Source organism: Macrobrachium nipponense, chromosome 31, assembly GCF_015104395.2.
Source record: "Macrobrachium nipponense isolate FS-2020 chromosome 31, ASM1510439v2, whole genome shotgun sequence".
In the NCBI taxonomy this organism is placed as follows: domain Eukaryota; kingdom Metazoa; phylum Arthropoda; class Malacostraca; order Decapoda; family Palaemonidae; genus Macrobrachium; species Macrobrachium nipponense.
Genome location: NC_061093.1, coordinates 14810646 through 14835915, shown reverse-complemented (window position 1 = coordinate 14835915; position 25270 = coordinate 14810646). Strand labels below are relative to the sequence as shown.

Genomic DNA, 25270 nt, shown 5'->3' with positions numbered 1-25270 from the left:
GAAGCAACTATATACTTATTATTTTTATAATTTACTTATACTTTCATTCATATACTTATCAATTTATTTTTTTTTAATAATTGATCTCTTCTTTCTGTATTTCCTCTTATCTAATGTTATCTTTCTAATGAACGCCATATTCTGTGGAAGCTTGAATTCCAATTCAGTGGCCCCGTGGGCTTGTTCCATATGGACAGTGTTCAGTTTCTGAATACACAACAACAACAACAACAACAACAACAACAACAACAACAATAATAATAATAATAATAATAATAATAATAATAATATAATAATAAATAATAATAATAATAATAATAATAATAATAATGTTGTTAATAGGGAAGAAACAAATTTATTTTTGAAGTAACTGTGTTAACTACGGAATCTTTAATGAAACTCATGTACGTATATATACGAAGTTAATGTACCTTACAAAAAGTATTTTAACACTTTTCATTGCTTTATAATGGAATGTGATCATGGTCTAAATACTTTAAAACTTTGAATTTTCTTTTGTAATATAACGAATAAAGTTCCAACTTTCATTATTGATTTTGCACAAGTCGTGGCAAATGTTAGACATTTGAGAGAGAGAGAGAGAGAGAGAGAGAGAGAGAGAGAGAGAGAGAGAGAGAGAGAGAGAGAGAGAGATTGATATATTTCTTTAAGTAGACCTTGTTTTATATATTTTGCGTAATATTGGCTCCGTTTCATAAATGAATTTGTCGGTAACAAAATTGTGGTTGATTCATTTCTATACAAAAGTGAGCAGGATACAATAAACTTAATTATTTTAAGTCTATTTATGCATTTGCCAAATCAGGTAACGCTTATTTTCGTTTATTATTATTATATATTCCCTTTAAGCCTATTTCATGCATTTGCCTAATTAGGTGACACTTATTTTCGCTGATTTTTATTATTATTCCCTTTCAATTTCCATCGCTCTTTCCTTCTGTTTGGCTGGCCTGGACGAATCCTTTCTAATGTCTCATTCGCCTTTTCCTCCCCAAAAGCATGACATGATCGCCTGGACCACCCCCTACGTTCCTTTCCCCCTCTCGGAGGCCCTCTCCATTCCTCCCATTGACCACCATCAGCGAACCTCCGTCCGACCTCATGCCGACACCAACACTGACTCTCATCTCCCTAGCATCCCAGGCCACAGGGCCTCTCGAACACGAGAGTGGGCGGGGTGACAGACTCCTCCCACTTCTGATGTACTGCCCCGGCTGCCACTGCTGCAGGAGACTTAGTGGGAGAGGCGGAGGGAGGAAGGGAGGAGGGGTTGGGGAGAAGGCCAGGCTGCTGGTGCTGCTGTTGGTAGGAAGGAGGTGGAGGAGGAGGAGGAGGAGGGATTAGATAGATGGGTGGTTGAGGAAGGGGAGGGGATGGAAGATAACGTAGATGTTGAAGGGATTTGCTTATGGTATTGGGTCGGGTGATTGTAAGGGGGAAAGGGGAGGAGGAAGGGGTTAGTAGTGGGAGGGGAAGGGGGAGGAGGTACAGGAGCTCAACAAAAGAAGTGGGAGTTCGTTACGAGATGGGAAGAGGTATGATTCGGTGAAACTGGGAGTAGGTACGCTGAAATGAGCCACGCTGATTGACGACGCAACTCCTAATTTTTTTTTTTTTTGGTTACTTGATGACAAGGAGTGTTATCGTTTCGATATCAATAGCAGTGATTATTATAATTATAATTATTATTATTATTACTATTATTATTATGTTGCATTTGTTAATGACAGTGTCGTAGACAGTTCTGATATTTGTAGATATATATATATATATATATATATATATATATATATATATTATATATATATATATATATATATATCTATATATATATATATATATATATATATATATATATATTATATATATATATATATATATTATATATAACGTAATCTAAGATGTTTCCAAAATTTTATCAAGGGTAAAACAGAATATATTGATACAATAATCGAATAAATTTAAAAAAAAAAAATTAAAAAATGGGAAGTTTAATTAATAATAATAATAATAATGTAATTCTCGTGGTAAGCAGATATTAATAATTACTTTTGATATCAAATTTGAGTGTAGTGATAATAATTATCTGTTGAAATGCAAGTAACTAACCAGAGGAATTTGGGAAAAGGGCACGTTCCTAAAGAAAAGTTTTGGGAATAATTATGTAAGCTAGAAGCTTACGTATACATAGCCATGCAAACATAATGAAGATTTGATAGATAGATAGATAGATAGATAGATAGATAGATAGATATTTAGACATACATGTATATATGCATATATATGTTTATACTATATTTAAATAATATATATATATATATATATATATATATATATATATATATTATATATATATATGTAGACTCATTTTAAAGCAACGTTAAATCACAACTCTACTACAACGTTTTTATTCTCTTCAACTTGATCTCTCTCTCTCTCTCTCTCTCTCTCTCTCTCTCTCTCTCTCTCTCTCTCTTTATAATATATGTATATATATATATTATATATATATATATATATATATATATATATATATATATAATATATATGTATATATATATATGTATATATATATATCATGTATATATATATATATATATACATATATATATAATAATATATAATGTTTATATGGAGAGAGAGAGAGAGAGAGAGAGAGAGAGAGAGAGAGAGAGATCAAGTTGAAGAGATTATGAAACTTGTAGTAGACTTGTGACTTGATATTGCTATAGAATAAGTCTACAATATTAAGTTAATTTCTACAACAGGATGAGAGGTCACAATCAGGTCATAGTGTCGAACCTTATGAGGACAATTTTATACTGCTCGGAAACAAATTCATCGAATCTTAAAAGGCTTTTCTCTGTTGGTCTTTCGTGTTCATATGAAGGCCTAAGTGAAATTTGAGAGGAATTAGACATCTATTCAGTCTTTCGTGTTCATTTGAAGGTTTAAGTGAAATTTGAGATGAATCGAACCGCTAGTTCATGGGATCCATTCGGAAGAAAGCGTGCAGATTAATAATTTGGTTAGTAATTTAGCGAAGGGATAATCCATGCTCTCATATTTAAACACGGGTATTAAACGCAGTCATTTTAAGACATGAGGATTTCCTGTTTTTATTGATTTGTTTATGTATTTTTTATATTTATTAATTTTATTTTATCTATTGTTTATTATTATTTGATCCTTAATTTTTTTATTTTAAGTTTCTATTTGTTTAATTTATTATTTGGTTTTCCGTAATTTTATTTTTTTTAAGTTTTTTAAAATTTAATGTGTTTTATTATTTTTTAAATTTTTTAAAATTTATTTTTAATTTTAAAGTGATATCTTATTTATTTTATTTATTCATTTATTTTGTTTATTAATTTTTATGTTCTTTTTTTTATTCAATTATTTATTTTATTTTCATTTTATTTTTTATTCTATTTATATTATATAAATATTTTATTTTTATTTATTTATAGATTTTTATTTTACTTTTATTGCTTTTATTTAATGTTTTATGCCTATTTATTTATTGTAGTTAATTAATTGAATAATCAATTTATTATTATTTATTTCATTTCATATTTTATTTATGTATTTATTTTAATTTATCTATTATATTTATTTCATTAACTAACTAACTAACTAATTAATGAATTGATTAATATACATATTTATTTATTCATTTTTTGCCTTCGTCATAATAGGGTCTGATAGGAGGGTTGAGCCGTTCGCCATAGGATTCCTCCCAATAAAAAGAAAGCTTGCTGGTACTAAGGGAAATCTTTAATAATCTTAAAGATAAAATCGCATATTTCTTATTTTAACTTTTAATCATTACTAGTACCGTGGATACTTGTTCTTTTATTAAGGGAAATTGTTAATAATTTTTCGGGTAAAATCGTATATTTGTGGATAGTTTTGATATTATAGTTAGGCTCATTTTGGGGCGTATTATCTCTAGAGATGTAAATAAATAACTTTGAGTAAAGCGTTTTAGATATTTTATAGTAATATCACTTACTAATAAACCTATAGTTAGTGGTGCATTTTAACTCTCTTATTAGATCTTACAACTTGAAGTTTGCCTCATATATATACGGTTTTGAGGAGATTATGTAGTATATATATATTATATATATATATATATATATTATATTATATATATATATATATATGTATATATATATATATATATATATATACATACATACATACATATTTATATACCAAAAATACACATATATACCATACATACATATATATATATATAGTATAAATATAATATATATATATATATATATATAATATATATATATATATATAATATATCTTATATCATATCTATATATATATACATACATACATGTATACATACATTATATGCATACATACATACATGCATATATATATATATATATATATATATATATATATATATATATATATATATAATATGTTTTTAGTATATAAACTTATACGTTGAATGTCTTATGCTTTCTTTACAAATCTGGTCGTTTGGGATAGTCTGAGCGAGGAACCTCAACCGTCTTTTCGTAAATATTTCAATGTTAATAATGCCATTCTAGCTGTTGTAAATGCAGGAAAACTGCGTGTGGAATAACCAGCGTAAATCGGAAATGAAAAGGCTCGATTTTTCAGAAAGTCCGTCGGTAAGGTATACGCGTCCTGAAACCGAAACAGATCTACTGCAGTTATCTATATTGATTAGTTTTTTTTTTTTTTTTTTTTTTTAGAGGAATTCAAGTTTCTGAAATGTGTAAGGAAGAAAGGTGAACTACCGTATTCCCCGAGGGTGAATTATAAAGTTGAATAACTACGTGTGTATTATACAGAGGGGAAATTATTTTTATTTTTAGGTAGTGATAATTTTTGTGAGTGAAATATTATCCCCATTATTTGGGGCATGGGTTAGGAAGGTTGGTTATACACGGGAAGGGAACTCCCTGAAATAACTATGTATTGCTGTTACGGTTAGTTACTTTATAGGTACTTATTTTGCCATTCAGAATATGAAAGTTAGAGTTACAGGTAGTTAGTTTTCATGCAGTTATTTCACTACAAAATATGAACGATACTGTTACAGGTAGCTACTTTGTAGGTAGTTATTTCTATGTTCAGAATATGAAAGATACTGTGATAGGTAGGTACTTTATAAGTAGTTATTTCACTGTGCAGAATATGAAAGATACTGTTACAGTAATTACTTTACAAGTAGTTATTTCATTGTGCAGAATATGAAAGATACGGTTACAGGCAGTTAGTTTACAGGTAGTTATTTCATTGCATAATATGAACAGTATTACAGGTAGTTATTTCACAGCAAAATATGAATTATACTGTTTTAGGTAGTTACTTTAGGTAGTTAGTTCACTGCAAAATGTGAACGATACTGTACCAGTAATTAATTTACAGTAGTTAATTTACAGGTAGTTCTTTCACTGTGCAGAATATGAAAGATACTCCTACATATAGTAACTTTACAGGTAATTATTTCACTGCATAATAGGAACTATACTGTTACAGGTTTTTAATTTACAGGTAGTTATTGCACTGCAAAATATGAACAGTATTATAGGTACTTATTTCATTACAAAATATGAAAGATATTGCCTACTCGTTACTTGCAATTACTTTACTAGTTATTTCACTGCACAATATGAACGATACTGTTACTTGAAGTTAGTTTATGGGTATTTGCTGGTGGCTATTTCACTGTTCAGAATATGAAAGATACTGTCACAGGTAGATAACATTTAAAACTATTTATTATTTCCCCTAAAAGTTCATGGTTTGAAAAATGCTTTGTCCTTCTTACTTCTGAAAAATAAACTCGGGCCTTTTTGGACATGAACTGAATTTAGAAAAAAACTGAAATCTTTGTTTACTAAAAAAAAACTTGATTATCACTCTATATAAATACACACACTCACACGTATATATATATATATATATATATATATATATATATATATATATATTATATATATATATATATATATATATTATATATATATATATAATATATATATATATATATATATGTGTGTGTGTGTGTGTGTGTATATATACTATATTTGTTCAATAGAAAAAAAGAAAATATTTGATTATCACTACATATATATATATATATATATATATATATATATATATATATATATATATATATATATATATATATATATATATATATATATATAGTGATAATCAAGTTTTTTCTAGTAGACAAATATATATATATATATATATATATATATATATATATATATATATAATATATATATACATATGCAATAGACTTTAGTACAGTGTCAGAAGAACCCTTCGAGTTTGAATACAGTGAATTATCAGATGTGCTTACAAGCAAAGATAATTTTATTGAACACTTGATAAACATTCAAGTTATTTGAAGTCGTTTTCATTAAAGAAATACATGTCAATTTAAACCCGTGCCGTAGCCAGAACTTCAGCTGAAAGATAAGATGACAATACAGCTATGGAACCCAGCTGCCCTTCTCAGTAGCTATAGCAGTTCGAAAGACAGCCATTGGATACCACAGTTGTGTCTCTCAAACTGGTAGAGCTACTCCGAAGGTTAAAAAGGTTCCATTGCTTGAAATAGGTTCTTGATCTTATAACGCATTGTCATTTCGGGGAGTCCACCCGCCTTATGTAACCAACCTTAGTAAGTAAACCAGATGTTAAAGATATTTCGTTCACGGAGATAATCACTGCCTAAAATAAATAATCATTTCGCCTTTGTATAATACAAACGTATGTATTCAAGCTTATGATTCACCTTAAAGTAATGCAGTAGTTCACCCTCCTTCCTTGATACATTTCAGAAAAGCTCGCATGAATCCTGCCCATGAAAAAGCTTAATCAGTAGAGTTAATTGCAGCCGATTTAATTGAACCCTTTATGAAACCCGTGTCTGATTCAGTTTCAGTTTCAGGACGCGGCCTTAATTCATGTCTTTATTTACAGTTTACATTCGTTGCTCAGATGCAGTTTCACAATATTAACTTACGTATTTTGAGACTCCTAGCATTTTAGCTACACGGTTTTATATGCTAATATAGAATTAAGGCCATCCTACGCAAAATAATTCCAATTCACTTTAATATCATCTTTACAATTCGAATGATTTTATTTCGATAGTGCTTTGGCTGCAATGCTCAATAACTCTTCTGACTATCTGACGTTAGACCATAGCACTTCAGATCATAATAAATCACGAACGTCACTTAATTCCTAACAAATTTTGCAATTCACCCAATAAGTTAAATCATCTTGACACTTCATTCATATGCTTTAGCCACTGAATATTTCCTGCTTTTTAGTTTTCTGGAAAGAAAACTTGTACCGGCATTGTTTATCTGTCCGCACCCTTTTTTCTGTCCGCCCTCAGATCTTAAAAACTACTGAGGCTAGAGGGCTGCATATTGGTACGTTGATCATCCACCCTCCAATCATCAAACATACCAAATTGCAGCCCTCTAGCCGCAGTATTTTTTTTTTATTCAAGGTAAAATTTAGCTATAATCGTGCTTCTGCTAACGGTATGGGTCAAGCTACCATTGGCCGTGGTTAAAGATTCATGGGCCGCGGCTCATATAGCATTATACCAAGACCACCGAAAGGTAGACCTATTTTCGGTGGCCTTAATTATACGATGTACAGAAAACTCGATTGATTCTTCGGAGCATTTTTCACTTTATATTCAAATGTGCTCAATTACTGATACAAGTAAAAGTCCTTAGAATTAATTATTAGAGCCATATTATATAATGAAAAGTCTCTCTCTCTCTCTCTCTCTCTCTCTCTCTCTCTCTCTCTCTCTCTCACACACACACACACACACACACAAACACACGGAAACACTACTGAGGCAGCATCGTTTCATAAAGTTTTTTTCACAGATAACCACGTAAACTTTATATATAACTCTTAGAAGTAAAGTCACGGTGCAAGCTATTTTCCACTGTTGACAATTAACAGCTTCCCGATTGAGGTCACAGTTCCTTATTATTCTTAGGCATTCTTTAGTACTTTCTTTTTCCCTTTCTGTTACTTCACTACACACTTTCACTAATGAAGTCGAACAATTATAATAACTCGATACTTTTTTTTCTAAAGAACCGTTCCCAAACTCGATACTTTTGTCTACAGAGCGGTTCCTAAACTCTATAATTTTGTCTATAGAGCGGTTCCTAAACTCGATACTTTTGTCTACAGAGCGGTTCCTAAACTCGATGCTTTTGTCTACAGAGCGGTTCCTAAACTCGATGCCTTTGTCTACAGAGCGGTTCCCAAACTCAATACTTTTGTCTACAGAGCGGTTCCCAAAATCGATACTTTTGTCTACAGAGCGGTTCCCAAACTCGATACTTTTGTCTACAGAGCGGTTCCTAAACTCGATACTTTTGTCTACAGAGTGGTTCCTAAACTCGATATTTTGTCTACAGAGTCCCAAACTCCCGAATACTTTTTCTACAGAGCGGTCCTAAACGCGATACTTTTTGTCTACAGAGTGCCTTCCTAAACTCGATACTTTTGTCTACAGAGCGGTTCCCAAACTCGATACTTTTGTTTACAGAGCGGTTCCTAAACTCGATACTTTTGTCTACAGAGTGGTTCCTAAACTCGATACTTTTGTCTACAGAGCGGTTCCCAAACTCGATACTTTTGTCTACAGAGCGGTTTCTAAACTCGATACTTTTGTTTACAAAGCGGTTACTAAACTCGATACTTTTGTCTACAAAGCAGTTCCTAAACTCGATACTTTTGTCTACAAAGCGGTTCCTAAACTCGATACTTTTGTCTACAGAGCGGTTCCTAAACTCGATACTTTTGTCTACAAAGCGGTTCCTAAACTCGATACTTTTGTCTACAGAGCGGTTCCTAAACTCGATACTTTTGTCTACAGAGCAGTTCCTAAACTCGATACTTTTGTCTACAGAGCGGTTCCTAAACTCGATACTTTTGTCTACAGAGCGGTTCCTAAACTCGATACTTTTGTCTACAGAGCGGTTCCTAAACTCGATACTTTTGTCTACAGAGCGGTTCCTAAACTCGATGCTTTTGTCTGTAGAACTGTTCCCATTTCTGGTCCTTAAGAAGGGAACTTAGTATCTTGTTGATTCCCAGCTGTGTCTCGCTCAAGACTTCAATCACCGAGGTCTGCTTATCCTGTGAAATAAGGAATTTGTACGGTCAACATTCCTTCGTATAACATTTGGAAATCCACAGTTCCTTGTATGAGCCAAAACAAATTTTGAGAGAAATAAAAAAAAATGATTAACAACTTAAAAAATGCATAGAAGTTTCTTCAACACAATCGAGTTTTCTGCACATTGTATAATCAGGGCCACCTATGATAGATCTATCTTTCGGTGTTCTCGGTATAATGCTGTGTGAGCCGCGGCCCATGGAACTTCAACCACGGCCCGGTGGTGGCCTGGCCTATATCGTTGCCAGGCGCACAATGAAGGCTAACTTTAACCTCAAATAAAATAAAAACTGCTGAGGCTAAAGGGCTGTAATTTGATATGCTGGATGAATGGAGGGTGGATGATCAACATACCAATTTGTAGCCCCGTAGCTTTTAATATCTGAGGGCGGACAGAAAAATTGTGGATGGACAGACAAAACCGGCATGTTAGTTTTCTTTTTCGAAAACAAAATTTGGAGCTTATGACCGCTTGCACGACGGTCCTTTTCAGCTCCCATTTGAAATCATTTTTTTTTCTTCCATTCTTTCAAAATATAGTTTTTGCATACAACAATAGTGATGCAGCATTGATTAAATACTTTATTTTTGTTGCTAGTGAAGAATTAGTTCTTAGGATTTTTGGTAAATATCGGAAATCAGTTTCTCATGCTTTGTCTATATATGTTTGTTTATTTGATTTTGATGCTGAGAAGAACACAATTCACAAGTTTGACCAATTATTATGTATTGGTCTTTTCTGAAGCACTTGCTTTGGGATTTAATATTTCTTGATCCTTTCGTAACGGTCCCTTTTTTTTTTAGTACTTCCTTTAAGATTTAATGTTTCTTGAGCCTTTGGTCACTAAAAATGCACCACTTTGCTTCTGAAAGCGATCATCATGATTCATAAATAGGTTGACGTTAAACTTGACTCATTGTGAATTTTTTGAATTGTAAATATAATAGCTGTTCGTTATCCGAAATACCATATGGTAAAAGAATACATAAATATAACAGTGTAGAAAGGAAAAATAGGGCCCTAAAAAGACAAAACAACAGAATTTTGATCTACATTTCCAGAAAATAAGTCACTGAACAACAGCTCGTAGAGACAGACGAACGGAGAACTGTCAAAGAGACCGATCAATGACACAAGCGGAAGAAAATACACAGAAATCGAAAGAAGAGAGAGAGAAAAAAAGAATAAATGGCCAACGTCCAGGTGAGATAACATCAGCGGATGATGTGAGGTGTGAAGTGGAAGATGTGGAAGAGAAAATAAAGCGAAAATAAAGATTCCTTGCAATTAGATGACTTTGGTGCAATGAAAGCACTTGCATCAACTCTGTTTGGTCGCATGGAACGACGTGATGATAGGTTTAAAAGGAGAGAGAGAGAGAGAGAGAGAGAGAGAGAGAGAGAGAGAGAGAGAGAGAAGTGGGCACGAGGAAAAGGAGATGGCATCTAAAGAAAACGAGAAATGATATCAGGAAGTCAAACAAACATATAAATTCCCAGATTTGGTGGAATGATATAAAAGTATTATTATTATTATTATTATTATTATTATTATTATTATTATTATTATTATTATTATTATTATTATTATTATTAAAACAGGATTCTGTTATACTGGTATTAACATCATAGGAACTCAGGTCCAAGTTAAGCAGGGGTCGTAACCAGTGCCGGTATTATTCCGTAGGCGTAGTTTAATTTCAGGCCGGGGTCGTCTTTGGTTTACAGCTGGTGTTGATGCTGGTATAGCTGGTATTCACGTGACATTTCGACCTTCTCGCAAGTCATTGAGACGAGTCGGTAGGAGGACTGTAGCAAGAGTCTGTGTGTCGGTATCTATAGCGGATCACACCTAGATACGAATTCTCTTATTATTATTTTTATTACTAATATTATCATTATTCAAGGGAAGAACCCTTTTTATATGGAACATACATTATATTCATATAATATATATGTACACATGCACGCATATGTATTTATTATATATATATATATATATATATATATATATATATAATATATATATATATATATTTATAAGTTTTTTGGGGACACATCAGAGTTTATAGAGATTTCTTACTTGTATTTTCTTACCTTTTTTTATTTTATACTGAGACGGTACCTTTTTCGAAACGACAATATTGTTATATGACGTCGAGTTGAATTGCATGATACCCTGAGTGTCTTAACTACGCTTGTCTTAGTTCGCCATGCCTACCCAGTTTGGGCAAGGATACCCCTACTTTGTTGGATCTCTCGTCCGTTTTACCACAAAAGAGTAATTCCATTCCATTCAGCTACCGTAGGGGAATAATGCAGTCAGTGCATTTCACGGGGCACTGTAGGCATCACTAAATAGTGTTTGCAGCGTCCATTCGGCTCCTGGCTGCAACCAAATTTTAACTTTTACTTTTACCTCCATTCCGGCTTCCTTCAATTTTGCTAAGTCAACATCTCTAACTATTACTTAATGAAACTGATCGGGTTCCTCCCATTTCCACCTTCAGGTCCTCGTACTTCATCTCCTTTGTCTTCTGGATATCGTGATCCTGCTCTCCAACCCCTCAAACTCCCTCTTTTCACTGTCTAAAGCGCTGAGTGGCCGAGAGCGCCCCAGTACTTGCCTTGACTGCCAAACTTACGTGAAATAAAATTAGATGCTATTTAATTTTTGAAGACTTCAAAATTATTTTATTTGTCTACTTCCTTTAGTGCTTGGCTTGTAGCCTCCAAATCTATTTCGTTATTTTCATTGAATCCAATTTCATTCTTATCAGTACATATAATTAGGTCTCCTCCTTACTTGATATAAAGTGATAGTTTACTTTTTTTTTAAATGAGATTTTATAAGGACTACTTTTTTGATTCTGTCTCCTGTTAATCCTAGGAGCAATTGGGTAGCTTTTGCTGAGGATCCCACGTAGAACCCGGACCCAGAATTTAGCTTATTGCTTTGAAATATTGCTATTTTCCATGATGCATAATAAATGAAAACGACAGTTTCCTGCTGCTTGTGAATGAACACTAATAATGAAGTATAACTGAATCACGATAGTCTGGAACGTGATAAATCCATTAATAAAGGTATAAGCCACGAAGGAAAAATAAACAACAGAGTTCCTGCAAGATCTTTCGACGTTCAACGTCCTTTACTCAGCAGATAAAGTTTATCTGCTGAGTAAAGGACATTGAACGTCGAAAGGTCTCACAGAAATTCCGTTGTTTATTTTTCCTTCGTGGCTTATACCTTTACTTATTAATAATGAAGTATATCTCAATAATTGTACTCGTGGAATCATAGTATTCGTAAGAGAAGCAAATATAGATGCTGCAGAGAATTGGAGTTACTTTGCTAATCATATTCATGAAGGTTTGAAATCTCCATTTTTCTTTATCAACTTAATTTAGTTTTTTAACTATTTGTAATTTTTTTTATTTTAAATGCTGCTTCTCTCAGTCAGTATTGCTCAAAGTATATGTAGGAACTTGTTTCTTGACCATTAAAGGCGCTATATATATATATATATATATATATATAGATATAGTATATAATATATATATATAATATATATATATATATATACATCTCTCTCTCTCTCTCTCTCTCTCTCTCTATCCTCTCTCTCTCTCTCTCTCTGCAGTTGCATTTAACCCTCCACTTATTCGTTACTTTCACTTCATTTCTTTTCTTTCCGGCTCTGCGTTTCGAAGCCCACTTTCCACTTTCTTTTTTTTTCTTCTTGGCATTTTCTTCTCTCTTCCCCCTTTGCTTACATTGGTTATTCTTTTGCTGCGTTCCTCCATCTGCGACCACCGCCTCTGCTATGGATCGTATTTTTTGTCTTTTATCTTTCCATTTTTTTTTCTTTCACGCATCCTTCTCTTTTCTCTGCATCTATTCCTTTGTTTATTATTGCTGCTCCAAAGCATTTGGTTTGGTTCGGTGGTGTCCCTTAGCCAAGCCTCCTTCTCCCCTTCCCCCACCCTCTCTCTCTCTCTCTCTCTCTCTCTCTCTCTCTCTCTCTCTTCACAACAGACAGACAAGCGTAGGACGCCATTTGCTTTTCTCCTTTCATTTTAGTTGTAAATAGTTTTAGGGAGGAATGTTGTCTTAGAGCAGCCTCGTTAAAATATATATTTTGTCCTTATTCTCATCTGTGAAAATATAGTATATATTTTGTCCTTACGGTTATCTGTGAACGTCCGTTATAGACCCTAATTGTATTTCTGTTTTCGATCATCAAAGAAGTCATCTTTTGACCATTTTTTTCTTATTGTCTTTTGTGAACCTCCTTAGTAAATCTGGATTGCATTTCTGTTTTCAGTCATCAAACAGGACATTCAAAATTTTTTACCCTAATATCAATTACATACCTCCTCAACAACTGCTAATTCCATTTCTATTTTTAGTGATCAAGCAAAAGGCATATTTTGACTATTTTTTCCTTATTCTCTTTTGTGAACCTCCTTTGCAAATCCCGATTCCATTTCAATTTTCGATCATCAAACCAAAAAATCTGTTATGAAAAAAACGGTGCATGGCTTTCCCCTACTGTCATCTGTGAACAACTTTTGCACATACTAATTCTATTCCTTTTTTAGCCATCGAACCGAAATCGTATTTTGACTCGAAAGTGCAATGTCACTCAGAAAATCTATTTTGGAAAAAAAGATACGCTGTTTTTCTTGCTTACTATTGCGACGAGAAAATCTTTTTGATCGAAATGCCAAAACGGCTCATTACGAGACCGTCCTAAGTAACGCATGAGTGAGCCTCCTGCCAGCATCGTCCTGGAAAAAAAAATTAATCGTTTCGAGTTGGAATTTCGTAAAATCCAGTGTTTTATTGATGTATGAGGTTACCATATTGAGGGATTATTATTATTATTATTATTATTATTATTATTATTATTATTATTATTATTATTATTATTCAGAAGAAGAAGAAGAAGAAGAAATCTATTCATACGGATAAAACCCTCAAGGGACATTGACTTAAAATTTAATCTTCCAAAGAATATGGTGTTCATTTGAAAGAGGTCAAAGAAGGTGATAGGAAATACAGAAAGAATAGATCAGTTATTAGAGAAAAGAATAATTCGTACGTGTATTTGTAAGAGGGAGGGTAAATTTTAATGATAAACCTTTTAATAATTACTAGCTGTTACAAATGTAGTGTTTTATTAATGTATGAGGTAGCAGAATTTTGGTGGATAATTTGTGGAAGGAAGTTAAGTTTTCATGAAACCATTATGGTAATCATTAGTTCTTCTGTAAATCCCACGACTCTGACAGTGCGCTGGTTAACTATCAAGAGAAGCCGCTTCCCAGAAAACATTGATAATGGCAATCCCAGATTTGCAGCAGCACCTGACCCGACGGAAAATTGATCTTTTGACGATTACGTGAAGTTTCGGGAGGCTAGTGGATACGTTCTCGAAGCCATTTCAGAACCATTTCATCGGGGAAAACGCCCCCGAATTCACCGTTTAAATGAGCAGATTCTAATGACGGCCACATTCTTGCAAATTGAAATCCAACGGTAATTACATATTGCAAAACATTCCGTTTAAGGTCAATTTCCGGTCGGCAGCCGAAGGGGATTTCCTCGATGGGAGCGTTAATGGAGTCAGCGGAGTCTCTTGCCCTGTCTCCTGGTGGAGATAACGAAGAGATGCTGCTCTGGGGGTGTGGGTGTGGGTATGGGTGTGGGTGTTCGTTCTCCAGCGGCTTAGGTCTAGGTGGTATGGTCGGCCCACGCTGGCTTTCGAACTGTGCGTGCACGCCTTTTTGAACCCCGCCGCCGGATGAGAGGAGGAGGAAGAGGAGGAGGAGGAGGAGAATTCATAAACTGAAAATACAATTTCTTTCCATTTTCTTCTTTTTCCCCAGATGCCTATAGACAGCCTTGTATTTTAATCGTACTTGATGTTTTGGTATTACAATTGCCCTTTATCCGTCATCCTCCAGAGGGGAAAAGGGAGGGGAAAGAAAAGATGGTAGGGGGGCGGGGGGCGGGGGGTTGCGAAGGCCATCCAGGAGTTGTTCCCAAGGGGGACAGTGGGGGTTGGGGGGGGCGGTCCTTGCCTGCAACCTTTCCTCGGCGTCATCTCTAATTGTAATCATCTTCAGTGACGATAGATCATCCTTGGCACATTGGGATAATGTTCTGGGTAGACTTAGTAGGCTATTATTAGTGTTTATGGTTCCACTCTGTATGGAAGCCGGCAACAGCTGGGATATCCCCCCCATACCTCTCTTCCCCCTCCCCCATACCCCCTCCCCAAGTTCAAGCCTTGGTCCGGAATAACACTTACGGCCGCCCTGCCTTTATTAAACTGAGGAAGTGAAGTACTGGAGGGCCGGCCCTGGCCTTAACCCCCTCCCCCCACCCCCTCCATCCTCACCCTCACCCTTCCACACCCTCCCTTCCCCCTTCCTTCCTTCCTTCCTATCAGCATACCCATTTCTCCCCCGTCCTCCCACACCCTGCAATACCTCCTCCTCCTCCTCCTCCTCTTGCTCCTTCAACAACCGCCTACTGGATACATGGATGTGTGTGCGTGGGGGAAGTGATCAGGGTAAAGGGCTTCCCCCCCTCCCCTCGGAGGTGTTGTTAAAGGGCGTTGTAGTGGTGTAATGGTTCCACGGGATGGAGCTCTCTATGAACTCCGGCAGGAGATATAGGAACCATCCCCTCCTACAGCTCTTAAGAGTTAGGAGTGAATGAGGGAGAATAGGATGGTCTCTCTCTCTCTCTCTCTCTCTCTCTCTCTCTCTCTCTCTCTCTCTCTCCGTCCTAAAGAATTGGAAAGATCTCCAAAGGGACTCTTGGTCTCCAAGTCTCCGCCGTAATGGTGATGACGACGGCGCTGATGCTGCTGCTCGCATCAGAAGGAAATTCGAGTTAATTTTGATGTGGTTTTAATTTTCTTGAGGTCGTTGTATGCACTATTCATGGCCATTGGTCCTGTTTCTTACCTGTTTCATCTTTAGGATGGACCTCTCTCTCTCTCTCTCTCTCTCTCTCTTATATGAAAACTTTCACACACACATATAAGAATATCCTAGTATAATTTATTTATATAATATATACACACAACACACACACGCGCACGTTCATAAATATAAAGCCCCATCCTTTGCAGACCTCTTCCACGACATCTCTCCATCATCTAGATCCTTCTCTCCTCCTTCCTATCAATTTTCTGAATAAATTAAGAATTAATTAAAACATTACCACATATATTTCTGTCATGGCTTCAGCAAGCATGTCTGGCCCTTTGAAATAGGTACGCTTTTGGGGGGATAAAAACAAGTATTTGAGTAAAGGGAAACCAGGTATATGGAAAAATCGGTTTCAGCGCTGATGGCTGAGGGATGGAACTAGTTTGCTAATACAGATATATGGCAGTAAAGATAACGATGATGACGAGATGACAAGAAGAGGCCAGTTATTTGTTAGGTGAAGGATAAACTAGCAGGTGTGCGCAAAGAATAGGGACGAAATTTGGAACCAAAGGAAGTTCTGAACTAAGTCTGAACTAAGTCTAGTGTTAGGGCTGAATGGGATTGAAAGCAAAACGGTTGACGCTGTAGAGATGGACTGTTTACGTAGGATGTGTGACGTAAGAAGGACTGGAGAAGGGAAAATGTGGAGGTCAACAGAAGGATGGAAAACATGCTACTTAAGGTGACACGATGAGTTAGCATGGTTCGAAATACTTTTGTCTTTTGAATACTGTGGATAATTGTAGGTAAGTGAAACAGATAAATTCAGAAATATTAAGAAGAAGGAGAAGAGGAAGACTAGAAAGTGAGCGATGAATGCGGAAAAAGAAGTACTGAAAAGAAGGGAGTTATAGATCCGTGAATAACGAGACTACATGAAGAAATGGACGTTGAAGTGTCCTCGTCAGGTGGTTCACATATAGCACAAGACTTTTGCGTTCATTTTCCTAGGCAGGAGAAAGGGCATAATTTTTTAAAGTGCATTATACTATATATATATAGTTTATACATACATATAATACGTTTTCAGAAATTTAAACTAGATATGCAATTATTAATGGCAGCACTTTGCATATATATATTATATATATATCTATATATATATATACTTATTATAATATCTATATATATATCTATATATATATAATATATATATATATATATATATTCTACACTTTATATATTCATACACGTTTTAAGAAATTGATATAGATAAGTACTCGTTAATGACAGCAGTAATTGTACTGATTATGCAATGGAAAGACCTATGTGTTAGAGAACCACCATGAAAATTCCATATTAAACGACTGCCTCGTTTTTCCTTCAGTCTTTCTGGCTTTTTTTTTTCTCTCTCTTTTTTTAAGATTCATCTCGATCGCAACTGAAGTCAAAACATGTCGAGAGAAACGCCTGAGGAAATCCTACCATTTCAGTTCGTGCAACCCATGACCTTCCCCTCCCCTCACTCCACCCAACCATGTGCCTTCCCTCCCCTCCCATCATCCCCCTCCCCCATTTCTGAAGTCGGCGTTTATACCTCTGAACCCCCCCTCAGACATTTCGACAGTTCAGCCATAAGTTAGCTTTTGATTTAGCCAGGCCTGGTGGTGCAGCAAGTTATGAATACTTTGGAGTAGAGGGATGGTTTTAATTGAATGTGTTGGAGGAATTATGTTTTCCATAAGCCTTCCCAGCGCTGAAGGACGCGCCCTCATAGCTTCAACTCCCAGTGTCGGTTTTCGGGAGGGGTCCTCCCGATCCCGGGCCAAGGGCCAGGGAGTTCGGGGGAAGACCAGGGAGGTGGGAGGCTGGGGCGGGGGGAGAAGAGGAGGAGGAGGAGATTCCCTTCGAAGGAACGTGGTTCTGAAGGGGGGAGCTGTTAGCCCCCTCCCCACCTTCTGATTTAGACCAGATTTAAAGGTACTGTTAATTTTGGGGGCCATTGTGGATTCATCAGAGTGGGCATGCATAAATTTGAGATAATTGCTAGAAATCAAAGTAACAGGGAGGTTCCAGGTGCACCAGCAGTTGTTGATGTTGTTGTTGTTGTTGTTGAATTCTTCCGGGATTGAAAGGACTTGGCCTTTCTACGGGATCTAAATGATAACTTTTAGTTCGTGTCTCTGGAAAGATACGGAAGGAGTAAGGAGTTTACTTTCGAGCCCTTTTGATAAGAATGGCTGTCTGTTCATTTGTTCAAATGTTCGCTTGATCTTGAAATGTTTGTGCCTCTGTTTAAGAGAGAGAGAGAGAGAGAGAGAGAGAGAGAGAGAGAGAGAGAGAGAGAGAGAGAGAGAGAGAGCGCCTGAAGAAAGATATAATTTTTTGTATATGTGTATATATATATATTATATATATATATATATATATATATATATATATATATATATATATATACACCAAGTATTTTTAGGAATGCAGCTAATAGCACCATTCACGTCTCTCTTCAGTACAATGAAACATAGTCCAAAACGTTCCTGCTTTCTCTGGAATCGAGTCATGGAGTATGGCCATGTATCTGACGTATGTATATATATATATATATCATATATATATATATCTATATTTTATTATAATATAAATATATATATATAATATATATATATATATCATATATAATATATATATATGTGTGTGTGTGTGTGTGTGTGTGTGTGTGTGTGCGTGTACACAAAATGTGTAGTTTTCTATGGGAAATGTGGTGATTGGACAGTACATATAAATTTGGTCTTAAAATGCAGTGACCTCTATAGCGCTGTGATGCCATAGTACAAATGGACCAAGTCTAGTATGATGTATTTATATATCAGCTGAATAAGTGACCATCAGATTAATTTTAGTGTGATAGAAAACCTTCGACTGATGTACCTATACTCGTGATAAAGCATCAAGAGGCACTGCTTTTCTCGGATCTCTTCTCTCTGTATTTCACTTTACCTCCTATTAATTCGTCCTAGTAGACACCGTATTCCTTGGAAGCTTGCATTTCAGTTCAATGGCCCCTGTGGGCTTGTTCCATATGAATAGGTTTCATCTCCTGAATAATAATATAATAATAATAAGTATTTCTGAATGGGATCAAAAGGTTGACTTCCTAATGGGGTTGTTAGAGCTGCCTTTGAAACTCAGAAGACCCGAGATCAAATCCTTCGTAAGAGTTGAAGTTCACTTTCCTCTTTTGATTGTCAGTTCAAGTTTTACTGGTGTTAAGTGGTTGAATTATGCTTGATGATTTATAAAGAAGCCTTGAAATTGATAGATCATTGTGGCTTAATTACACACACACACACACACACACTCACACACACACAAGCACTCACAAATGTAAGTAGAAAAAGTAAGAGACTGGGTGTACGTCCTGACCGTTTCGATTTTATTTCTAACCCATTTATCACTTGAGAGGTGATGTGTAATAAACAAAACATTTGGTAGTGTGATTTTATATATCTATATATATATATATATATATATATATATATAAATGTATATATGTTATTATATTATATAGGAGGGACTTGGGTGAGGTTGTACTTGGGGAAGAAGACGCAAGGAATAGGAATAGATGGAGAGAAAGTTGACTCGAGAAGCCGATTCTGCTATACAGTGGGACTAATAAGGTCGAAAGAAGATATTATATAGTGTATGTGTAGATGTAAAAATGTTAATAGTTTTTTTTTAGCAATAAGTCGCTTCCGATAATAGAGGGTTATTTTCGAAGGAATAACACGACGTTGTAGACTACTTTCATTCGCAACACCTACCAGTTTATAAATCTACGCAGATGACTAATCAGTAGTGCGTTGAACCCCCTCACTCATACTGCGCCATTCGTTACATCTCGAATGAATAACAATAATAAAATTGTAAAACCAGGGATTCCACGAAATCCCCAGGGATTTGCGAAATGAGAAATTCTTTTAGGAACACTTGATCCCGGGGGCTAGTACTTTTTTTGCGAAACGGAGGTTCATCTACACTGTTTCGCCTTGTTTAGTACCAGCCCCTGGGGGGTCAAATGTGTTTCTTCAGGTTTAGTACTAGCCCTTGGAGGGTCAAATGTGTTTCTTCATGTTTAGTACTAGCCCCTGGAGGGTCAAATGTGTTTTTTCATGTTTAGTACTAGCCCCTGGAGGGTCAAATGTGTTTCTTCAGGTTTAGTACTAGCCCCTGGAGGGTCAAATGTGTTTTTTCATGTTTAGTACTAGCCCTGGAGGGTCCAATGTGTTTCTTCAGGTTTAGTACTAGCCCCTGGAGGGTCAAATGTGTTTCTTCAGGTTTAGTACTAGCCCCTGGAGGGTCAAATGTGTTTCACCGTGTTTAGTGCTAGCCCCTGGGGATCAAATACACTTAAGGACATTTGACCCTCCAGGGGATAGTACTAGACACGGAGAAATACATTTGACAACTCCCCTTCCTCCCTCCACCCAACCCTACTCCCCTGAAAGTTCAGGGACACACACACACACACACACATTTATATATATATATATATATATATATATATATATATATATATATATATATATACATATATATATTGTGTGGAAGATAATGATAAAAGTTCAGCCTGTAATTTAATAAAATTAACAATTTCTTCTTAGGACTAGATACTTTTGAAGAACACAAATGTTAAGGTTAATTGTTTTCCGTCAGAATTTATAAGAAAGAACATGATTAAGCTTTTATACCGTCGTCAATTGATTATCAACTTTTATAAGATTACGTCTCTTTGCAATGTAAGTTATACTCAAAATATAACATTCATTCATACTGCATATTATACCTCAGTATTATCATCAATCGACGACATAGATTTAGCAAGCCTTAAGCTGGCACGGGCTCTTGCTTTACAGAAGCCCGTAACATCATCAGTCGTCATGAGGTATAAATAAATCGAGCATTTTGCGCCCGTACGTGTGCGCACATTTGTGCATCATACACACTTGCACACGCGCATATGAAGACACACGCATGTACGCGCTCACATAAACACACACTCTAACACACACACACACATATATATATATATATATATATATATATATATATATATATATATATATATATATATTATAGAATAACTTGATCACGAAATATATAAAACGTGATGCTATGTATAAATAATGGTGATGCCACGGAGGAAAATGAAAAGACGAGAATTACCAAGATCTTTCGGTCTTGGTAATTCTCATCTTCTGATTTTATACACATACACACACACACACACACACCACACACATATATATATATATATAATATATATATATATATATATATATATATATATATTATCATATCTCTCTCTCTCTCTCTCTCTCTCTCTCCTCTCTCTCTCTCTCTATCGAAAAGATCTACCATGAAATCCCAAGTTAGAAAAGGCAGTCCGAGAGAAACTGTTAGCCTCACACTTTTGATACCTTCCCTGCGACCAGTCGCAGTAAAATCCTATAAAGGACCAAGCCACGACCGTAGACATTTTCTGAAATAATTCTGGTAATATACGAAAATGCATATATACACGCATACACACACAAATACACACGCTTATTCTGCTACACTGACACTCGCGCACACGTACATACATACATACAAACACACGGACACGTAGAGACTCACCCCCGCTCATATATTTATATAGAGTGAGCCAAGCGTAATATAAAATTCCAAGTGTCAGTGATGTGAAACAGCATCAGCGCCATAAAACAGGTCTTAATGGCGCATATAAGTTAGGGATCACTAATGGAAACGCCATCAGAAGCATCGAATTTATTACAGCAATCAAACGAAAACTCTGTATAGACTATATTGATGGGTCCATCGGTGTTCGGCGTATCCCCCTGACCGCCCTATGGAGAGAGAGAGAGGAGAGAGGAGAGAGAGATAGAGCGATGACGAGAAGATGAGAGAGAGAGCTAGCAAGCCTGGATCACCGATGGAGAGGTTCTTCATCCCCGTGATATTAATGGTATTTACAAGTATCGTCGTTGGCCTTCGACGTTTCGCCTTGTCAGTTTTATTTTATAAATTTTTTTTTTGAGGGAGGGGGTAAGGGTGTCTGTGGTAGGGGTAGGGGGGTAGGGTGGTGTAGAGGTAGAGGTGGGGTAAGGGGAAAAGGGGGAGGAGGTACGAAGCCTCAAAAGCGGCCCGGATGATGCCTCGTATGGCCCGTATTGGCAGGCTGTAATTTGGTCCGAGTGAATCTTAGGGAAATTGGCAGGCTGTTGTTTTTAACAGGGCTCTTTTCTGAGTAACCGTGACTTTTATTTCTTGGGCTCATTTTAGTAGCCCCGAGCTGAAGGAATCAAGAGTCGGTTGCGTTTCTTTATGACGGCGGTCGAGTTCTGTTCGCGAAGTGTGGTTATATAGGAGGGGGAGGAGGAGGAGGTCGATCCGAAACGCAGTGGGTGAAGATTTACGAGAATACGAACATTCACCAGGGTCTAGTGATCTGTGATTAAAAGACTGTATAGTCGATGCTCTGCAATTGATGAGTTGCAACTATACCAAAACGTCATGTCCTGACGTAAGAGAGGAAAAAAATTGTCTTATATTCTTTTTAACTGGAATTAAAAAACATTTCCTTAAGTAAATTCTGAGTTAACTGGAATTAAATATGTTACCTTAAGTAAATTCCTGAGAACAGATCATTTTAGTTAATTGGAGTAAAAAATATTTCCTTAAGTTAAGTACCTGAGTATATATTTTTATTCTTATTAAGTGGAATTAAAAATATTTTTTAAAAACAATTCCTTTAGTAAATTCCTGAGTATAGATCATTCTTGTTCACGGGAATTAATAATAATTACTTAAGTAAATTCCTGACTATAGATCTCTCTTGTTAACTGGAATTAAAAATATCTCCTTAAGTAAATTCTTGAGTACAGACCATTCTTATTCACTGTAAATAAAAATATTCTACTAAGTAAATTTCTGAGTACAGATTTTTGATAACTGGAATTTAAAATATTTTACTTAAATCCCTGAGCACAGATCATTCTTGTTAACTGTAAATAGAAAATATTTCATTAAGTTAATTCCTGAATACAGCTCATTCTTATTAACTGGAATTAAAAATATTTCTTTAAAGTAAATTCCTGAGTATAGATTATTCTTGTTAACTACATTTAAAAATATCTTTTAAGGTGAATTCCTGAGTACAAATTATTATTGTTAACTGGAATTAAAAACATTTCTTTGAAGTGAATTCCTGAGTGTTTGAATTGTTCTTATTGATTGGAGAAATTTTTTTCTATTATTAAGAAACTGGGAAATAATGAAAGATGATTGTACATTGGCAATTACGGGGAAGGAAAGTACAGGGAAATTGGAATTGCTGGTGATTCATTCAACGTTTGAATTAATGCTAATTTATTGAATGTTTAAATTACTACCGATTTATTCAATTTTGAGTTATTGCTGTTTAATTCAGTTTTAGAGTTACTGCTGCTGACTTGTTTAATTTTTGAATTATTGTATAGTTTGTTTATTCTTTCTATTGTTGCTGACTTATTAAATCTTTTAATTACTGCTAATTTTTGAGTGTTTAAATTACAACTAATTTATAGAGTTTTGAGCTATTGCTGTTTAATTAATTTTGTAAATTACTGCTGATGTATTTGATTTTTTAATTACAGCTGGCGTATTTAATTCTTTAATTACTGTTGGTGTATTTAATTTTTTATTTACTGATGATTTATTCAGTTTTTGAACTGATGATTTATTGTTTTTTTTAATTACTGCTGATTTATTCAGTTTTTAATTACTGCTGATTCATTTAATTTTTTAATTACTGCCATGATGTATTCAGTTTTATGATTTAATACTGATTTATTGAATGTTTAAATTGGTGCTGATTTATCCAATTTTGAGCTATTGCTGATTAATTCAGTTTTTGAGTTACTGCTGAGTTATTTAATTTCTGAATTATTGCTGATTTATCAATTTTCAATGACTGCAGGTTTATTTAATTTTTCAATTATTTCCGGTTTATTAAATCTGTCAATTACTGCTGATTTATTTAGATTTTAAACTATTGCTGATTTATTTAATTTTTCGCATTACTACTGATTTATTCAGTTTTTTAATTACTTCTGATTTATTTAATTTTTTAATTACAGCTGTGATATATTCAATTTTTTAGTTAATGCTGTTTATTGAATGTTTAAATTACTACTGATTTATTTAATTTTGAACTATTCCTGATTAATTAAGTTTTTGAATTGCTGCTGATTTATTAAATTTTTTTTATTTCTGCTGATTCATTCAGTTTTAGAATTACATCTTTATTGAATTTTTAATTACCATTTATATACTCTCCATTTCTTCTCATTCAGTTAAATGCTATGTCAACTGATCTAAAAGAGTTTTTCTATTATTTTCTGGTTTTAGGTTTGCTTTCCCCACGGACAATTCCTCGGTTTATTCAAGTCTTGTGTATCCTTGGAAGACAGTATCCATGGAGTACCATAGATAATTAAAAATATTTTAATAATAATAATAATAAGAATAATAATAATAATAATAATAATAATAATAATAATAATAATAATAATAATAATAATTGGCAATGGCTACAGAGGGGAGAGCTAAAGAAGGAAACTGAAGGAATGATAACAGCGGCACAAGATCAGGCCCTAAGAACCAGATATGTTCAAAGTACGATAGACGGAAATAACATCTCTCCCATATGTAGGAAGTGCAATACGAAAAGTGAAACCATAAACCACATAGCAAGTGAATGCCCGGCACTTGCACAGAACCAGTACAAAAAGAGGCATGATTCAGTAGCAAAAGCCCTCCACTGGAGCCTGTGCAAGAAACATCAGCTACCTTGCAGTAATAAGTGGTACGAGCACCAACCTGAAGGAGTGATAGAAAACGATCAGGCAAAGATCCTCTGGGACTATGGTATCAGAACGGATAGGGTGATACGTGCAAACAGACCAGACGTGACGTTGATTGACAAGGTCAAGAAGAAAGTATCACTCATTG

General features: G+C 34.9%; 1 protein-coding gene across 1 annotated transcript in view; it reads left to right on the top strand.

Moving 5' to 3' along the window:
- The first annotated feature begins 1122 nt into the window (after positions 1-1122).
- The window catches only part of LOC135206768 (mucin-2-like), a 44140-nt gene continuing 19992 nt past the window's right edge, over positions 1123-25270 (top strand). Inside the window, exon 1 of the mRNA XM_064238263.1 lies at positions 1123-1326. Within this exon, the coding sequence (XP_064094333.1) occupies positions 1123-1326 (204 nt within the window). The remainder of the gene's footprint in view (positions 1327-25270) is intronic.